Source organism: Leopardus geoffroyi, chromosome C2, assembly GCF_018350155.1.
Source record: "Leopardus geoffroyi isolate Oge1 chromosome C2, O.geoffroyi_Oge1_pat1.0, whole genome shotgun sequence".
In the NCBI taxonomy this organism is placed as follows: domain Eukaryota; kingdom Metazoa; phylum Chordata; class Mammalia; order Carnivora; family Felidae; genus Leopardus; species Leopardus geoffroyi.
The window spans coordinates 1,661,122-1,679,409 of NC_059333.1; the positions used below are offsets into that span (position 1 = coordinate 1,661,122).

The 18,288-nt window shown below is 58.9% G+C and overlaps 1 protein-coding gene across 1 annotated transcript; it reads right to left on the reverse strand.

Moving 5' to 3' along the window:
* Positions 1-5,382: 5,382 nt before the first annotated feature.
* LOC123610469 (keratin-associated protein 16-1-like) lies at positions 5,383-11,073 on the reverse strand. Its single transcript, XM_045501138.1, has 2 exons — positions 6,371-11,073; positions 5,383-6,111 (listed from the first exon to the last, which is right to left on the reverse strand). The coding sequence occupies exon 1, from the start codon at positions 9,478-9,480 to the stop codon at positions 8,488-8,490; it is 993 nt and encodes a 330-aa protein (XP_045357094.1). The 5' UTR covers positions 9,481-11,073; the 3' UTR covers positions 5,383-6,111; positions 6,371-8,487.
* Positions 11,074-18,288: the final 7,215 nt, after the last annotated feature.

The following is an 18,288-nucleotide window of genomic DNA, read 5'->3' on the forward strand; positions in this document are numbered from 1 at the left end:
ACAGGAGCCGGACCGGAAGGTTCTGGGAAGTGGGCAACGCACCCTCCCGCCCCGGACGAGGCAGACGGCGCGCTCCCCTGCTGCCCTCGCCCCGCCCAGGCTCGCCTGCCTCACCGCTCCCTCCAGACCCAGGTCCAGTCTCCGGTGGGTCTCCCACCACAGCAGACAAGCAGACAAGAGTCACTGGCTCATGACCCAGATGGGGACTCCAGCTACGGAGTCCAGCTAAGCCAGGAGCCAGGGTGGGTCACCAGGCCACGGTCCCCTCATACCCAGCCTGTATCTTCATGTGGGGGCCAGAGGTGACCCTGGCTTGCAAGCCCCGGGAACAGAGCAGGACCCACCTCCCTTTCCCTGGGACGGATCTGATGGCTCGGCTTGGGCCACAGGACAGCCCCCCACCCGGCCCCTGACCGGGGGGAGACGCCAAGCCGGAGCAGGAGCGGGGTCAGCCCCACGCAGCCACGCGAGGGAGGGGTCCCCAGTTAGGCACTGCACAGATGAAAGCATCATCCCTGCGTCATTCAGCGTGAAAATCGAGAAAGACCGCGTGTCTGGCCCGGGAGGCATGGCCCCAGACATATCTGAAATGCCATCCGACACAGTAAACAGCAGCCGCGACTTCGTCCGAGCGGCTGGAGTACCAGAGCCAGATCTGCTGTCCTCCTTCCGCCCATCTGTACTTTCCCAAGCCTCCGAAAGGAGCAGACGTGAACTCTGCCACAAGTGGGGGCAACGCTATTGATAACACGTCGGGACGCATTCCTGCCCCCGCCCCCGACAGCAGAAGCAGCGGGAACGGGGCGTCCTCCCGGTGCAAAGCCCCGGCCTTGCCCCCGGCCGGCGGTCCGTGGCCTGCAGGCCCCGGGGGGCTCGCCCACCAATGGGTCATCTCCCCAGGCCTCCAGCCAAGGCCAAGGGTCTTCACGAAGGTCCCCGTCGCCACCGGTGGTGAGCCCAGGGCCTCCCCGAGTCACCTGGCCAGGCCCGTCTGTCCCACCTGAGCCCGGGGGGCTCTCTTCACGCGCCCTCCCCGTGGCCCCTCAGCTGCCGAGATGCGTCATCCCGACCCTGACGGGCCCGGTGGTGAAAAGTCCTCTTGTCCGTCACCGGAAACGTGCCCAGGGGCACACACCGCCTCTACCCAGGGCCCCACCATTCAACAGGCAGTCACCCCGAAACCGGCTGCGGGCACCTGCTCCAGCCCCTCCCAGGAGCACCTCGGTGGCTCCTCGTGACTCCCGCCAGCCAGCATTTAGCAATCCTTTTAGAAAAATAGAAACTCAGTTGCCAAGGATTGATCTCTTGGGATGTTTTGCCTGTTTCCTGATGAATAATTCACTCTAAACCAGACCCACTGCTTACAGTTAAGTTTTGAATTCCTCTCATCAAATATCCATCAAGCAAATGGGCAGAAATACTTAATTTGATGGAGAACGCGTGTCGTCACGGCAACCTGCTAACACAGCTGGTCCCCCGGCCCCCCGCCTGCCTCCGGGGTGGCTTGTGGGGGACGGGCTTGTCCACCGGCTGTCATGGGGTCCAGACCCGAGTGGGGTCGTTGGGTGAAGAAGGCCAAGCCTGTGAGCAACCCCCCAGACGCCAGGCCTCAGGGCCTCCCCAGGGAGGGTGGCTGGGGGTCTGTCCGCTGAGTCCTAGGAGACAGGCCGTGTCCACGCAGCCGGCCAGCACGATGGCAAAGAAAAGATGTGTTCCAGGTACAGCACTGTTGCGCGGGCAGAGGCCCGGCCCGCGGAGTTGGAGCCCCCCCCCCCCCATAGTGCCACAATCTGCCTCCAGCCTCAGGGACCGGAAGTGGACTCCCGTGGAGTTTTCACAAACCTAACACAGCGTGTAACCCACACCCAGGTCCAGACACACAGCTCTGCCCGGCACCACCCACCCCGCCCCCCGCCCGAGACCTCTGTGTCCACATGTGGCCTCGCCCTTCAGAGTGTCACACAGGCGGTCGTGGGGCTGGCCCGCCTGACTCCCCAGCTGTGTCGGGGGGCGGGGGGGGGGCAATTAGAAAACCCTCCCCCAGGTCTGTGAACCAAGGTCAGGGGTCACTTGGGCAGGGCAGGCTGGGCCACGACCCCACACACAGGACAGTGATCCCCTCCCTTCTCTCCCCCGTCCAGTAACAGAGGACTCTTCTCAGACGGCCACGCAGCCACAACGGCCAGGACCGGGAAGTTCGGGGGAGCCGGGAAGGGGGCCGCCAGGGTCTTCCCCCCCTCCCCGCACCGCTGCCCTTTGCAGGGGTCACTGGCGGTGCACGGGGCTTCGTGCTGACCGGACCACCCAGGGGAGGCTCCCGCTCTCATTATCGTAGACCGTTCTGCACGAGGTCAGGGAAAATCACGAGCAGATTTGTGAGCTCTTGACTGGTCGCCGGAGGGGCCTTTCAAACCACACGGAGGCACTGCGTCGCTAAGGGGGAGCTGATGAGCCCCCCAGTGTCACCCCCACGCCCCGGCCCCGCACACCTCTGCCCCTCCTGTCCGGAACATTCTCCCCCCGCGTGGCTCCTCACCCGGCCGGGGCTCTGCTCCCTCAGCCCCGCTGGCCTCTCTCTATACCCTGCACCCGTTTCCGTCCCCTTCAGTCCCGCCGTCACATTGCCCTGGTTTCCCTATTTATCACCAGGCCCGCCCGTGAGAACAGGGGTTCGGGGTCCCCGTCAGAGGACGGCAGGAGCACAGGCCGGGCCGCCCGGCGCTGGGGGCAGGAGGGGATGGCCCGAGAGCAAGGAGCCCACGGGCACAGCTGGGTCCCACAGGGGCAGCCTGGGGCTCCGCGTGCTGGGTGCGTGTTCTCCCGCCTGCTGCTGTCGCGTCCTGGCTTCGGGGGTCTGGAGGTCGCCCCATCTTGACCCTCCGCTGCCTGTCTGCACCACCGAGGATGAGGGCACACTGTGCCCAGCAGGGATCGCCAAAGGGTCCCGCTCGGCCTACAGGGAGGGCACCCCCAGACCCGAGCTGCCCACCGCGAGGGGGACTGGGGTCCGGGTCCGGCCAGGCAGGGCAGCCTCGAGTGGGCTCTGCTTCATCTCAGCCACCGGCACCGACACCTCACATACCCGAGGGCACAGCCCCGAAAATAAGCCGTGTACAGGTGGCCCCCGACAAGCAGGGCTGACAAAGCCCCATGTCCGAGGGACAGCGCAGACCCGACGACACCAAGGCTCCGGCCGTGGGTCTCCCACCTCCTCGGCCGGCCGCCCGTCTGTGTCTGCACCACCGTCTCCCTCTGGCCCACTGTCACGTGAGCCGTGGGCACAGCTGTACAGACACAGGTCCCTTTTACAAGACACAGGCCTGGGGGACCTCAGACCCCTCTCCGTCTTTGTTGTCCACGCAGGGAAGCTTCAACCTCAGAGCAGCGCCGGGCTCAGGGTTTGGTGTCGGGTCAGCGCCCAGGGTCGGGTGGGGCTGTGGACCAAGTGTCCCTCCTGGGGGGAGGCCAAGTCCCCAGGCCAGCCGCAGGTGCGGGTCGGGACCACCACTCAGCAACCCGGTTGCCTCCGCCGAGGTTCTGGCCGGAAGCTGTGGACACGGAGAGGGGCCGGCCAGGAGGCGCCTACGTCCAAGGGAGGAGGAGTGGTGTCCAGGCTAAGCCTGGACTAGGGAGGGGGTGACGAGGAAACGGGTGCTCACAGGCCACAGGGAGCGGAAGATGCCCCGGGAGTGCCATCCAGGGGGCCTGACAAGGTCACGACCAGCCGGAAACCCCACACGGCCTCTGGAATCCAAGCGCCGCTCTGCTGTCTGTTGTTGTAAACAGTTAGACGGTAAATGTGACCACCTTCCCGGAGGGAGATTCGGCCGAATGCCTGAGCCTGTGATGCACACGCGCTTTGACCCAGAAATGCCACTTCTAGATCTGCTTTCAGGGAACGCCGCACACAGGGGAAGGGGCTGAACATCTACTGCTGCAACATTCATTCAAGAGACTCTGCTCCCCCAGGATTCTGTGGACCCAGGCGTGGCAGCATCCCAGCCCTGTTGGTGGCTTTTCCCAAAGCGCCGGGAGCGAGCCCAGGCTCCCCCCGGGCTCCCTGGCACCAGGTCCTGGGCAGGATGGGGGGCTCACGGACAGCAGCAGGGGAGGGCGCACCCGCGCTGGCCGCTCAGAGTCCGCCGCAGGCCCCAGGCGCCCCTCCGCTGGATGGAGCGCGGCAGGACAAGGAAATACACTGTATTAAGAACACCAGGCATGAGATTATCTGCGACTCTTACTTTTTTCTTCATGTATCTCTGCATCTTCTAGATCTCCTACAATAAACACGCATTTCTTTCCAGCAAAAAACCCATAGGGTAGGGGTCCCTGGGTGGCTCAATCAGTTAAGCGTCCGACTTCGGCTCAGGCCATGATCTCGCAGTTCGCGGGTTCAAGCCCCACATGAGGCTCTGTGCTGATGGCTCAGAGCCTGGAGCCCGCTTCCAATTCTGCGTCTCCCTCTTTCTCTGCCCCTCCCCCACTGCCATGCGCGGGCTCTCGGTCTCTCTCAAAAATAAATGTAAAAAACAAGTTAAAAAAAAAAAACCCATAGGGTAGACTTCCACTTCCAGCCAAGACAGACTACAGGACCCAAATTTACCTTCCACCAGAAACATCCCGAGCACAAAACACACAAAACTGGGGTGTTCGAGGTGCTGGACGCAAGGCAACAATGAGCCGCGGTGCCCATGAAGCGGGAGGTAGACCAGGTGAGGCGACCGAGTTTCCAGGCTGTCCAGCAGCGAGGGGGACCCAGGGCGAGCCCGGGGGACATCCTGAGCTGAGGGTGTGAGCATCCACAGGGACCGAGGTGGCCACAGCACGCAGGGTGGACACCAGAGAGGGGAGAGCCGCAGGCAGACGCACAGGTGCCCCGAGTACGTGGCACAGCACTGATGAGCACGTTGGATCTGTGGTTAAAAACCTTCCCACAGGGGCGCCTGGGTGGCGCAGTCGGTGAAGCGTCCGACTTCAGCCAGGTCACGATCTCGCAGTCCGGGAGTTCGAGCCCCGCGTCGGGCTCTGGGCTGATGGCTCAGAGCCTGGAGCCTGTTTCCGATTCTGTGTCTCCCTCTCTCTCTGCCCCTCCCCCGTTCATGCTGTCTCTCTCTGTCCCAAAAATAAATAAACGTTGAAAAAAATTTAAAAAAAAAAAAAAAAAAAAAACCTTCCCACAGAGAAAACTCAGCCTGGACAGCTTCAGTGGGGGAATTCTAGCAGACGGTTCAGGAAGAACGGATAGCAGTAAGCTCTCTCATAAAAGTGAAAAGACAAGAATTATTCCCAAGTCATTCTGCGAGGCCGGTGTTATCCTGATACAGAATCAGACAAGATATCACAAGAAAAAAAAAATACACATATCTCTCACGAACACAGATGAAAAATTCTTAAAAAGTTTATTAAATCAAATCCAACGGTAAATTCAAAATACTAATGCACCATAACTGAGTGGGGTGGAGCCCACGAACTCAAGGTCGGTTTACATTCAAAATCCAATCGATGTAATTCACCACCAAATTATCAAAGCAAAAGGAAAACCACAGGATTATCTCAATAGACACAGAGAAAGCAGTTGGTAAAAAGCCAACGTCCATTCTGATAAAAACCGGGCAAACCAAAACAGAAAAGGACTTCCTCCACTTGGTAAAGGGCACCTACGAAAACCCACAGCTGACACTATTCTTATCGGTGAGACCGAACGCTTTCCCCCTAGGATCGCAAAGAATTATATAAAGTCCAGAAACAGACCCACGCACACAGACGACTGAGTTCTGACAAAAAATGCAAAGGCAGTTCAGCAGAGAAAATAGTCTTTTTAACAAATGGTGTAGGAAACTGGCTAGCCATGTGGGGTGGGGGGGGACGAGCGTTGTCTGTAACCCCCGAGCCACAGACTAGCGATCAAGCTTACAAGGGATCGCCGGCGAACCAGCATCCACATGGTACGTCCACGTGCAAAACCTAAACTACAAAACCTCTACGTAAGAAAACATAGAAGAAAATCTTTACCACTTTGGGTTAGGAAAGGATTTCTTAAATTCAAAACCAAAAGTACGGTCCGGGAAAGAACAAATCAATAACACCGGATTTCATCAAACTTTAAAATACCTGATTTTTATTTTTTTTTATTTTTATTTTTTTTTAAATTTTTTTTTTCAACGTTTATTTATTTTTGGGACAGAGAGAGACAGAGCATGAACAGGGGAGGGGCAGAGAGAGAGGGAGACACAGAATCGGAAACAGGCTCCAGGCTCTGAGCCATCAGCCCAGAGCCCGACGCGGGGCTCGAACTCACGGACCGCGAGATCGTGACCTGGCTGAAATCGGACGCTTAACCGACTGTGCCACCCAGGCGCCCCTAAAATACCTGCTTTTTAAAAGACACGACGAAGAGAATTAAAAGAGCAGCCGCAGACGGGGAGGAAACACCTGCCATCTGTGTGTCTGATATCAGAGTCGTATCTGGAATATATAAAGAACTCTCAAAACTCAATAGTAAGAAACGCACCCCTTTGAAAACAGCTGAAGGGTTTGAGCAGACAATTCAGCAAAGACGGTAGACAGAGAGTAATCCAGAACACGGAAAAAACGCTCAACACCACTGGTCGTTAGGAAAATTAAGCCCACGGTGAGACCCCGCCGACAGAAAGGCTAACACTGAAAGGACCGACCACGTCAGGTGTTGGCGAGGCTGTGAACCGGTTCTACGCCGCTGGTGGGAACAAAACGTGTCTCAGCCACCTCTGAAAACAATTTCTTCTCAAACTGAGCGTACACCTTCCATACGATCCAGCCACGTGACTCTCCCAGAGGCAGGAGAGTGCACATCCACACAAAGCCTTGTGCGTAAGCGTCCACAGCAGCTTTATTTGTAAAAAGCCCCAGCGCCATCGACAGGGCAGGCTGAAACCAGCTGTGGGCTCCTTACCGGGGAACCCCGGTCGGCAGTTAGCCGGGACGAAACCCTGCCTCGCGTGGCAACGCAGAGGAATCTGAAAACAACGCTGCCCTGCGACAGACTGATCCCGCTTACGTAAGCCTGGAGAAAACGCAAACTACTCCACGGTGACAGGAAGCAGGTCAGCGGTTGCCTGGAGATGGGGGTCTGTGCAGAGGGCGGAGGGCGGGCTCGAGGGTGGGCACGGGGAGACCGGGAGAACGGGGGGGGGGGGGGGGTCACTGCCGTGGCCACCGTGGCGGTTGCGTGTGACACGCACATCACAGCCTGTCGAGCTGTGCGTAGTTTACCGTTTGGAAACTTCATCAGGCTGTTTTGAAAATTCTGAATAATGACATCAATAAAACGGCAGAACGAGGACATCCGAAAAGCCTCTTACCCGTAAAAGCCACGAGGACACTGGCGAAAACGGTCAGCATCAACTTTTCCAGGCCTCTGGAAATTTACCGACAACTTGCAGTGTGGGAAGTTTATTCAAGACAAACACCTGAGTCTCGGCCGGACCCGTGACCTCTGTGGCACTTTCGCCTGCCCTACGCCCGTTGCCCACCCCGTCTCCATGGTAACCTGGAAAGCCAGCAGCCTGGCGGCCCCTGGAGGGGACAGAATGCAGCCGGAGCTCCCTCCGAGCCCCCTCCCAGAGAGGTGTCGTTATCCGGCCTGTCCGGTAGCTCCCTCGAGACCCCGCTTTCGAGGCTGTCTTCATCTGACGTGACCCGGAGCTCTTCCCGTAGGAGCAGCCATCTCTCCGAGGGAATGTGTTGAAAGGCAAAAAATCGGAGGCAAATGTTTAACACAGCAGCTGCCTGAGGCAGCAGGTAACGGCTGGGGCGAAAACTAGACTAACAAACAAGCCTCAAAGGAAAGCTGGGGCACGAGAGGTCCACAGGGACATCCGAAAGCTCCAACATAGTCCCAGAATCCGTAAGGCCATGCACGTGCCCGGGGCTACGCGTGTGCTGCCTGCAGATCTGGGGAGCCCCTGCTCGCTGGCCTCGGTGTCCACTGCCCGGGAGCGGCGGGTACGCCCAACGCACGCAGAGCCCCTTGGCCGAGACCGGGGCACGCGCTGGTTCCTAGAATTTAGGAAGACCTCACTCCCACCAGGCCAGCCGAACAGACTTCCGTGGCTACTCGCGACAGAGGACACAGGACCCCACACTCCTTCATCAGATCGCTACGCAACAACAGCAACGAAACTGCAGAGACAGAGGGGTGGGGGGAGGACGTGATTTCCAGAGCCCCCACAACGCATCATTTTAAACATCCAGCCTTAAAAGAACAGAGACACGCAGAGACAGCAGAGACGATGCCCCACACGCGGGGAGATGGCACTCAACAGGCCCGCCCCTGGAGCAGCCCGCGCACACCCACGTCCACGACCGTAAACCAGCTGTTGTAAGCGTGTGCAGAGAACTGAAGGAAACCACGTCTAACGAGCTGCAAGAAAGTCTGAGAACAACGTGTCAGCAAATAGGGAAGATCGGCAAGCCGATACAAAGGGAACTGCGGAAATCCCAGGAAATTCAATACCTGCCAGGGAACACTCCCACTGTTGGCGGCCAGGAGAGGGCCAGGGGGCCACTGCATCTAGGGGGGACAAGCGCATGGGGAAGTATGGGGGAGGCATAGGGAGCGTAGCGGAGCATGGGGAGCACAAAGGAACACGAAGGAGCACAGGGGAGCACGGAGAGCACAGGGGAGCATGAAGAGCAAAGGAGAGCACGTGGGAGCACAGGGGGCACAGGGAGCACTGAGGAGCATGGGGGAGCACGGAAAGCACAGGGGAGCACGTGGGAGCACAGAGGAGCAAAGGGGGCACAGAGGGCACAGGGAGCACCGGAGAGCACGGAGAGCACGGGGGAGCATGAAGAGCACAGGGGAGCACATGGGAGCACAGGGGGCACAGAGGGCACAGGGAGCACTGGGGAGCACGGAGGAGCACGGAAAGCACAGGGGAGCATGAAGAGCACAGGGGAGCACGTGGGAGCACAGGGGGCACAGAGGGCACAGGGAGCACCGGAGAGCACAGAGGAGCACGAAGAGCACAGGGGAGCATGAAAAGCACAGGGGAGCACGTGGGAGCACAGGGGGCACAGAGGGCACAGGGAGCACCGGAGAGCACGGGGGAGCACAGAAAGCACAGGGGAGCATGTGGGAGCACAGGGGAGCACATGGGAGCACAGAGGAGCACAGGGGGCACAGAGGGCACAGGGAGCACCGGAGAGCACGGGGGAGCACAGAAAGCACAGGGGAGCACGTGGGAGCATAGGGGAGCACAGGGGGCACAGAGGGCACAGGGAGCACCGGGGAGCATGGGGGAGCATGGAGACAGGGGAGCACAGAGAGCACAGGGGAGCACTGCAGAGCATGCAGAACACAGAGTGGTGCCTCAGCCCCACGGGCACCAGTAAGCACACTGGCAGAGTGGAGTCCCAGAAACAGGGGAAGGTGAGAACAGGACACAAAATATTTGAAAAAATAATGGCCCAAAACTTGGCAAATTTGGTGAACACCATTAACGTACACACTGTAGAAGCTCAACAAACTCCAGGTCAGAAAGCCTGAAACGCTTCTCCACGGACACCCCTTAAGCGAACTGCGTGGCGTGAAAGACAGAGAGGCCCCACAAGGGCCGGGGGAGAGCGGGCGTCCCGTCGGGCCTCAGAGCCATGTCCACGGACATCAACCGAACTCTGCACACACTCAGGCTGTCCTTCAGAAAGGAGGGTGAAACTAAGACACGTGAACGAAATAACTTTATAACAATTTACAAACACATAAAATTTTTCAATGTTAACGGCACGAACAAGAACAAAATCTGAGCGCATCATCACGGGCCAGCCCGCCCGAGCCCTAGCCGGAACGGCAGAGGCAGCCCCAAGAGACCCCGGATGGTCACCGGAACCATCGTGAGGAAGGAGAGGGGCGGGAGGCAACCACAGAGGTGGATGTAAGACTGCCCACGTGTGTTTTCACCCGTGACCTCAGCCGGGTGTGAGGCGCGTGTGGACCCAGGACCGTGAAAACACACGTGCACACGGACGTGCACGTGATGCTCGCTGCAGCACTGTTCACACGCTCCAAAGGTTTCAACACCCAGTCCCATTGCCTGATGAGCGTGGACGAAGGCCGTGCAGGCCGGCCGTGTGCTGGAATATTACCCAGCCGCGAAAAGGGCTGGACGAGCCTCGGGAGCTTGATGCTAAGCGACACAAGCCAGACACAGACATCACGTTCTCCGTGAGTCCGTTCAAACGAAAAGTCCAGAATAAGGAAATCCACAGAGGCAGAGAGTAGATTCCTGGCTGTCAGAGCTTGCTGGAGGAGGGAGCAGGTGAGGGCTGATGGCTGCGGGCTTCCTCTGGGGTGAGGAGAAAGTTCTGGAACCAGACAGAGGTGATGGCTGCACTACAGCACCTGTGTACTAAATGGTGCTGAACTACCCTTGAAAACGGTAAATTCAAGATGTGTGAATGAGATCTCAATGTGTAAAAATTCTGTAAGAGAGGGTTTCTTCCAAAGCTGGTAACTATGATGCACTCACGGCAATGCCAGTCCACATGGACGGTGCTCCCTGGGCCCAGGGGATGGGAGTGTGCCCACCGCTGGAGATGAATCCGCTGCGTGCCCAGGCCGTGCGCTGGGGCTCGCCCGGGGGCACAAGGGGCCCCAGAGCCGCTCTCCCCGCTGCGGCTCTCACGGAGCACCCAGCCCTACCCTGACCCTGGAGGCCCTGTGCCAAGAGAGCCCTGCATCGAGCCGCAGCAGTTTCTGGCTTTGGCTGCCTTCCAGTCTTCTCCTGCGAGGCCTAATCTGCTCACGCGTGCCCTAATTTTAAGGATGTTGTGTTTACGGTGTGGTGTGATGGGTAAGGTGTGCCAGGTGACCTCCCGACCCTGGCGACCATGCCTGGGGCCCGCGGAGGGGCCTGGCAAGGGAGCCCCCAGATACCACCCGGGCTCTCCCTGCTGGGCAGACTCAGCCTTGACTCCAAGCTCCAGCTCCCGCTCCCGGGAAACGCGACACTGCAGATTTGCTGCACTTTTTTTTTCATGTTTATTTATTTTAGAGACAGACAGAGACAGAGTGTGAGCAGGGGAGGAGCAGAGAGAAAGTGAGACAGAATCCGGAACAGGCTTCAGGCTCTGAGCAAGCTGTCAGCCCAGAGCCCGACGCGGGGCTCGAACCCACAAACCGAGAGAGCACGACCTGAGCCGAATCGGATGCTCAACCAACTGAGCCACCCAGGCGCCCCTCTGATTCTTAAACAGTAGGGTCACGCGGTTCCCAGTTGACATGGTTCCTCACTACACCGAACCAACCCTGCAATGCGTGTGGCTAGAGGGACCCAAGAGGACTTTGGTCCGTGGCAATAACTTACCACCCTGCTGCTCCCCCCAGGGCACACCGGAGCAGGCTGGGGTCCCTGCGTGTGTCCAGAGACACCCAGGGAGCACGCCGACCAGATGGATCCAGAGACACGCAGGGAGCACGCCAACAGATGGACTCCAGACACCCAGCGATCAGGGGACAACCTGACGGATTCCAGAGACACCCAGGGAGCACGCCGACCAGATGGATTCCAGAGACACCCAGGGAGCACGGACCGACCAGACGGATTCCAGAGACAACCAGGGAGCATGAGCCGACCCAAGAGACTCCAGAGACACCCAAGAACACGCCGAACAGATGAATTCCAGAGACACCCAGGGAGCACGGGGCAACCAGATGGGAGTCCAGAGACGCCCAGGGAGCACAGGACGACCAGACGGATCCAGAGACACCCAGGGAGCACACGCCCGACCAGACGGATGCGACTCCTACTTTCGTTCCTGTGCAGCGACACTCCTAGGTTCTCACGTGCACCGGCATCCGGCTGAGCCGCCAAACCTGGGGCTGGAGACCACGGTTTGGCACAGAGCAGCGGCCTCGGGGACTGACCCGCCGACTTGCCAGGCGTCCTGCCCCTTGCACGGGCCACCACGGGGGAACCTCCGTGGCACCTGCACAAGGCCAGCCTTCCCTGGATCCCCGCTTTCAGGAGAGCCGTCAACTCGACCCCCTCTTTCCCTTGGCTGCATCTGGGGCCACCTTCTTTTGCCCCCCTTTGTGGGGCAGGGTGGGAACCGGGGAGAGCCATGGCCTTGTGGATGGGATGACCTTAGGGGCCCTCCCGTCTCCCTGGTGCTCTCAGCCTTGGCCAACACCTGCCTCGCAGACCACCTGAGTTCCCCGCTGTCACCTGTGCGTGCAGGTCACCCGGGCAGCACCACCAACACGACAGGGATGCCACGAAGGTGGCCAAGGCCCCGAGGGCAGAACGGTGGGCGGTCCCCACAGGCACCAGGGGGCCGTGACGGTGACATCGGGCACGTGCCTGGTATGCTGGCCACTCTTGCACGAGCGCCAGGCCGAGTGGGAGCAGCATCCCGAGAGGAAACTCCGGGGCCTGTGCTGCAGTCCCTGGCGTGCCTGGGTTTCATCCACACGGGATTCAGGCTCAGCCGGAGTGCCGGCCGACAGCAGTGACAAGACCTCGCCATCACCGGAGGTGTGCCTTTCCCCATGTCCTAGCCTTTGGGTCACGCTTCTCTTGCCGGGAACCTGCATCTAAGATCCGTCCACGTTATGTGAATACCAGCCCGCCCCTCTTCATCCCTGTCTGACCCCGCGGGACGATGGCCCCTGGGGTCTGCTGGTCTGCTCACCTGTCCAAAGGCATCTGAGTTCTTTCTGGGTTTTGGTGACCATGTAAAGTGGCTGTCAACAGAAGCTTCCCATTCGCCTGGGTAGATGCTCGGGAGGCGACCCACATCACTGCCGAGCCCAGGGCTCCGCTGGCTGGGGGTCCGCAGGGAGGATGCGGGAGGGAGTCACAGAGGGAGCTTCTGAACAGGCCTGAGCCAAGACATTGTGGCGGCTTCGGTGGACACGGTCACCAGATGCCCTCCTTCAGCCCTCAAGGGAGCCTCGCTGGACGCCGAGGCCCCGAGCACCCACCTGCTGAAGCGGGACCCACAACCCCAGTGTGATAGGTGCTCTGGCCCGTCCGCTGGGTCACACCCGCAGCGGGCACCCGCTGCTGTTGCCAGGTCCAGAAAGGCAGGCAAAGGCAGGAGACGAGATCTGACCTTGCTCCCGACCTTGTCCTCCTCCCCGCCCCCGCCCCCACGTTCCACCCGGAATCACCCGAGCAAAGAGCTTCCGGGAGTGAGGACACCTTGCCACCCACCAGGGCCCCAAAGTGGTGGTGCTCAGGTGAGCCTGCAGCGCCCTCCCTGCATCCCTGATGGGCCCCCAGCCCATGGGAGGCACAGGAGGGGCGCCAGGCCGAGGGCTGTCCCTCCCGTGTCCCCTCCGTGTGTCACCCCGATCTCCCGCCTCTCTACAAGGACGCCCGCGGCCGCCTCAGGGCCCAGCCGGACGATCAGAACCACCCCCTTACTTTAAAATCCTTAATTTGCTCACAGCTCCGGTTGCAGAGGGGGATATTCACAGATTCCAGAAATCAGGAAGTGAACACACCTTTTGCGAACATCTTTCAGCCGAATACCCAGATTTTTGTATCTTTTAAACGGATGACTATGGTTGTACAGGAAAGAGAAAGACTTCTCCAACTTCTGTAGTGAGACACCTTCCCCGGCCTTCATCTTCCATATTGGCTCTCAGTCTTTCCGCCAATTCCTCGGGCATCTTGCAAAAGCACCGCTAGGCCCTGAGCAGTGACTCACTTGTCCCTGCTGCTCGCCGGTGCTGGGGCACAGCGCCAGAACTGGGAAGGGAGCAAGGCACCGCAGGCCCCTGGGCTTGCGTCTGGCCTCGAAGGGACGCGCGTCTGCCCTGCCGTTGGACGCGATGGGAGCGGACAGCCCGGGCGGGTTTTCCTACCACCCGGGGTCTCTCAATGTCTAGTTCCCTCGTTATCAGGGCAGAAGTCTCTTTGGGGAAGATCCCCAGAATGAACCCTGGATGTGTACAAACATGAAATTGATGCCCAGGGTTTTCCCAGAGAAAAGTGCCAAATCACCACCAGCTTGCCTGCATACACGTTACGCCAGTGGGGCCAGAGAATTGCTTTATATTTGGAGAAACACAGCGCCTGGGGGCCTCAGTCAGCTGACGTCTGACTCTTGATTTCTTTTTTTTTTTTTTTTTTTAATACATGAAATTTATTGTCAAATTGGTTTCCATACAACACCCAGTGCTCATCCCAAAAGGTGCCCTCCTCAATACCCATCACCCACCCTCCCCTCCCTCCCACCCCCCATCAACCCTCAGTTTGTTCTCAGTTTTTAAGAGTCTCTTATGCTCTGGCTCTCTCCCACTCTAACCTCTTTTTTTTTTTTTTTCCTTCCCCTCCCCCATGGGTTTCTGTTAGGTTTCTCAGGATCCACATAAGAGTGAAACCATACGGTATCTGTCTTCCTCTGTATGGCTTATTTCACTTAGCATCACACTCTCCAGTTCCATCCACGTTGCTACAAAAGTCCATATTTCATTTTTTCTCATTGCCACGTAGTATTCCATTGTGTATATAAACCACAATTTCTTTATCCATTCATCAGTTGATGGACATTTAGGCTCTTTCCATAATTTGGCTATTGTTGAGAGTGCTGCTATAAACATTGCCCCTATGCATCAGTACTCCTGTGTCCCTTGGATAAATTCCTAGCAGTGCTATTGCTGGGTCATAGGGTAGGTCTATTTTTAATTTTCTGAGGAACCTCCACACTGCTTTCCAGAGCGGCTGCACCAATTTGCATTCCCACCAACAGTGCAAGAGGGTTCCCGTGTCTCCACATCCTCTCCAGCATCTATAGTCTCCTGATTTGTTCATTTTGGCCACTCTGACTGGCGTGAGGTGATATCTGTGACTCTTGATTTCAACTTTTCATTACAGTGGGATTGAGCCCCACATCAGACTCTACACTGATCGTGGAGCCTGCTTGGGATTCTCCCTCTCTCTCTGCTCCTCGTCCCCCTCCCCCAAACCCGCTCACATGCTCTCTAATAATAATAAATAATAATAATAACATATTTGGAGAACCACAGGGACGCCTGGGGGTTCAGTCAGCTGAGCAACTGAGTCTTGATTTCAGCTCAGGTCGTGATCCCAGGGTCGTGAGGTCGAGCCCTCTGTTGGGCTCTGCACTGAGCATGGACCCTCTCTCTCTCTCTCTCTCTCTCTCTCTCTCTCCTCTGCTCTTGCCCCGCCCCCCGCCCCCCTGCTCACGTGCTCTCTGTCTAAAATAACAACAACCACATACTTAGAGAACCACAAGCTTGGAAGCCAATCGTCTCATAAGGAGACATCTCAGGGCGGCCCGGAGTCTGCACCTGAGCTCATGCGTCTGCCTCTCCCGCAGTTTCCCGCAGAGAACTGGGGGGGGGAGGACGGGCATGCACTCCTGGGATCAGGGCCCGTGGCATCGCGGTGGCGGTGCCACACTGGCCTCCAGCAACCCCCCCCCCCCGCCGTGGGCCTGCCCCCCACTGCCTGCAGGACCGGTCCAGGCAAGCAGGACGCTCAGGGGTCCCTGCTTTCTCTGCAGCCTCACAAGGAAGCAGCTGTGGCTGCCTGGGGAGAATAAACGGCTTGGAGAGCATCCCAGCAAAGACCTGCTTGCTGCTGCAACGTTTGCAAACACCGTGGAATAACCGGAAAGTGTCCTGGCCTGGAAAACACTTCACGCGATGGACCCGCGAGAACGTTTGGAGAAAGAGGACGCTGGACGCAGGTCCAGGCCGCGTCCGTCCAAAGACCCTCAAAACCACAAGGCAGCTGTAGCTTAACTCACTGGGGTTTAGGAAGCACAGGAGGCTTGGGGCCACGGCCCCTCCCCCGCACACCCCTGCCTGCTGGGGACCTGGTGGCAGAGCAGGCCTGCCCGAGACACGGAGGCAACAGGACACAGAACCCGGCAGCCCTTACTGCCACCAGTTCGCTCCCTCATTTCACCTGCCCAGCCAGGCCCACAGCAGCACCACGGCCCCCAGGAAATGCCCGGAAGGAGGGAGCGCTGGGGAGCCCTGCACAGCCCCCCCGGCTCCTCGTGGGGACCTCCAGGACTCTGCTGCCCGGGCAGAGAGGCCAGCCCCGTGAGGTCTGGACTCTGCCCCACAGGGCTGCACAGCGTGGAAGAGGTGGGGCCCCCAGGGCCGCGGGTCCCACGAGCTCGGCCCAGGATGCCCACGTTCTGACCAGTAAGGAAACAGCGTGAAATCTTTTAAAATTTTCTTTTAAGTTTTATTTTTCAGACGGGGGAGAAGGGGCAGAGAAAGAGGGAGACAGAGGATCCAGAGCAGGCTCTGTGCTGACAGGAGTTAGAGCAGAGGCTCGAACCCACGAACTGTGAGATCATGACCTGAGCTGAAGTCAGACACTTAACCTACCGAGCCGCCCAGGCGCCCCAAGATCCTACTTTTTAAAAGAAAAAAGCATTTGAGGTTTTCAGGGTGAAAGGGAAAGTAAACAGCATCCTCCCTTGTGTCAAAATGAACCAAGCCCGGGGCGCCTGGGTGGCGCAGTCGGTTAAGCGTCCGACTTCAGCCAGGTCACGATCTCGCGGTCCGTGAGTTCGAGCCCCGCGTCGGGCTCTGGGCTGATGGCTCGGAGCCTGGAGCCTGTTTCCGATTCTGTGTCTCCCTCTCTCTCTCTGCTCCTCCCCCGTTCATGCTCTTCTCTCTCTGTCCCGAAAATAAATAAACGTTGAAAAAAAAAAAAAAAAAAAAGAACCAAGCCCAGGAACAGCCTCACAGGACACCCCCCCAGGATGCGCTGGCCAGGCGGCATGCCCTGAGGGCAGACGGGCTGCTTCCGGGACGCAAGGACCCTTCTGCGGGTGAGAGGCTGAGCAGAGAAGGCTCCCAGAAGGTGGAGGTGAGGGAGCCTTAAGGTCTTATCCTAAAGCCTGCACTCATTACACCTGCATTTCCTGGTGTGGGCTGTTCTAAGCAGCGTTCTCAGATGGGTTCATAAGACGTCGTAAGACACGGATCCCGTGAGACTTTCCATGAAAAGTAAAACACTCGCTGGCTTGGGAATTCCGCCACCCTGCCCTCTTCTGGAGGGTCAGAGTTCATGCAGCCCATCAAAGGCTCTGATAAGTCCTGCTGCAAGTCAATCTTCAACCTTGCCTATCTCCCCAGCTTCTTTGGCCGAAGAATCCCCTTCCCCTTTAGTAGCTATCATGCACCCAGAGCTCATAAGGCTGACTTCGGGTGGGGTAGCTGAAGAGTGTAACAGCACAGGGAGGGTCAGGCAGCATCTGGCCTCCTCATACGGGTTCCTTTGTCACCTTCCCACACGTAATGCTGTGCCTTGGTGACGGCCCTCGGCTCCAGGCTGGACAGCACCCCCATTTCACCAGCGGAGGAGGGGTTAAGCGGCAGCGAATACCAAGCCCTGGAACGAAGTCTCGGGGGGGGACAATCGGAGGTGGGATTCTCCCCAGCAGCGTGGACCGGATACAGGAGGCAGGGGCCTCCAGGCGGGCTGCCTGGTGAAGGCGACAGAGCGCCACGGCCCCACCCCAGGCCAAGGGGACCCTGATGACGTGGCAGCTGTGAGGCCCATGGGGCCGGGTAGGCCCCACAGAGGACGCGGCTCTCCCCACAGACAGGAGGGCAGAGGGAGTGGATGGGGGCCCAATGGGGGGGCCCGCAGTGCCCAGGAGGGGCCCACCGTTGAGGGTCCTCTGACCGCCCGGCCGTCCTCAGATCAGGGGCTCAGTCTCCACCCAGGCATGACCCCCGGGCACCCCTGGAGCCCAAAGATGCCAGCAGCCAGAGCACCTCAAATTCTAGGAGGCTAACGCCCTGTGACGGGCTCAGCTGTGTCCCCTCGAAGCACATGCTGAAGGCCCGACCCCCGAGCCCCAGAACATGACTGCATCTGGAAATAGTGCCATGAAAGAGATAATTAAGGCAAAGCAAGGTCACTAGAGCAACCCTGGGGCAAACTGACCGGTGTCCCTGTGAGAAGAGGGGATGAGGACACACACACACACACACACACACACACAGACGGCCACGTGAGGTCACGAGGAGGACGGCGTCCACGCGCCCGGGAGAGGCCCCGGGAGGAGCCGGCCCCGCCCACCGTGACCCGGGGGTGCAGTCTTCGGGGGGCACTGGCAGAATCGCACCTTTCCGTTGACTCAGCCGGTGGGAACCTGTTACGACGGCCCGAGCAGAGGCAGCCTGGGACCAGAACGGCAGGAGACCGGACTGTCATCATACTAAACGGGGAGAAACCCCCTGAGGTGCTGTTTCTTGCCCCATTTAGCGGGCGGCCACGTCCTCAGATGGCCCCTCGAATCCCA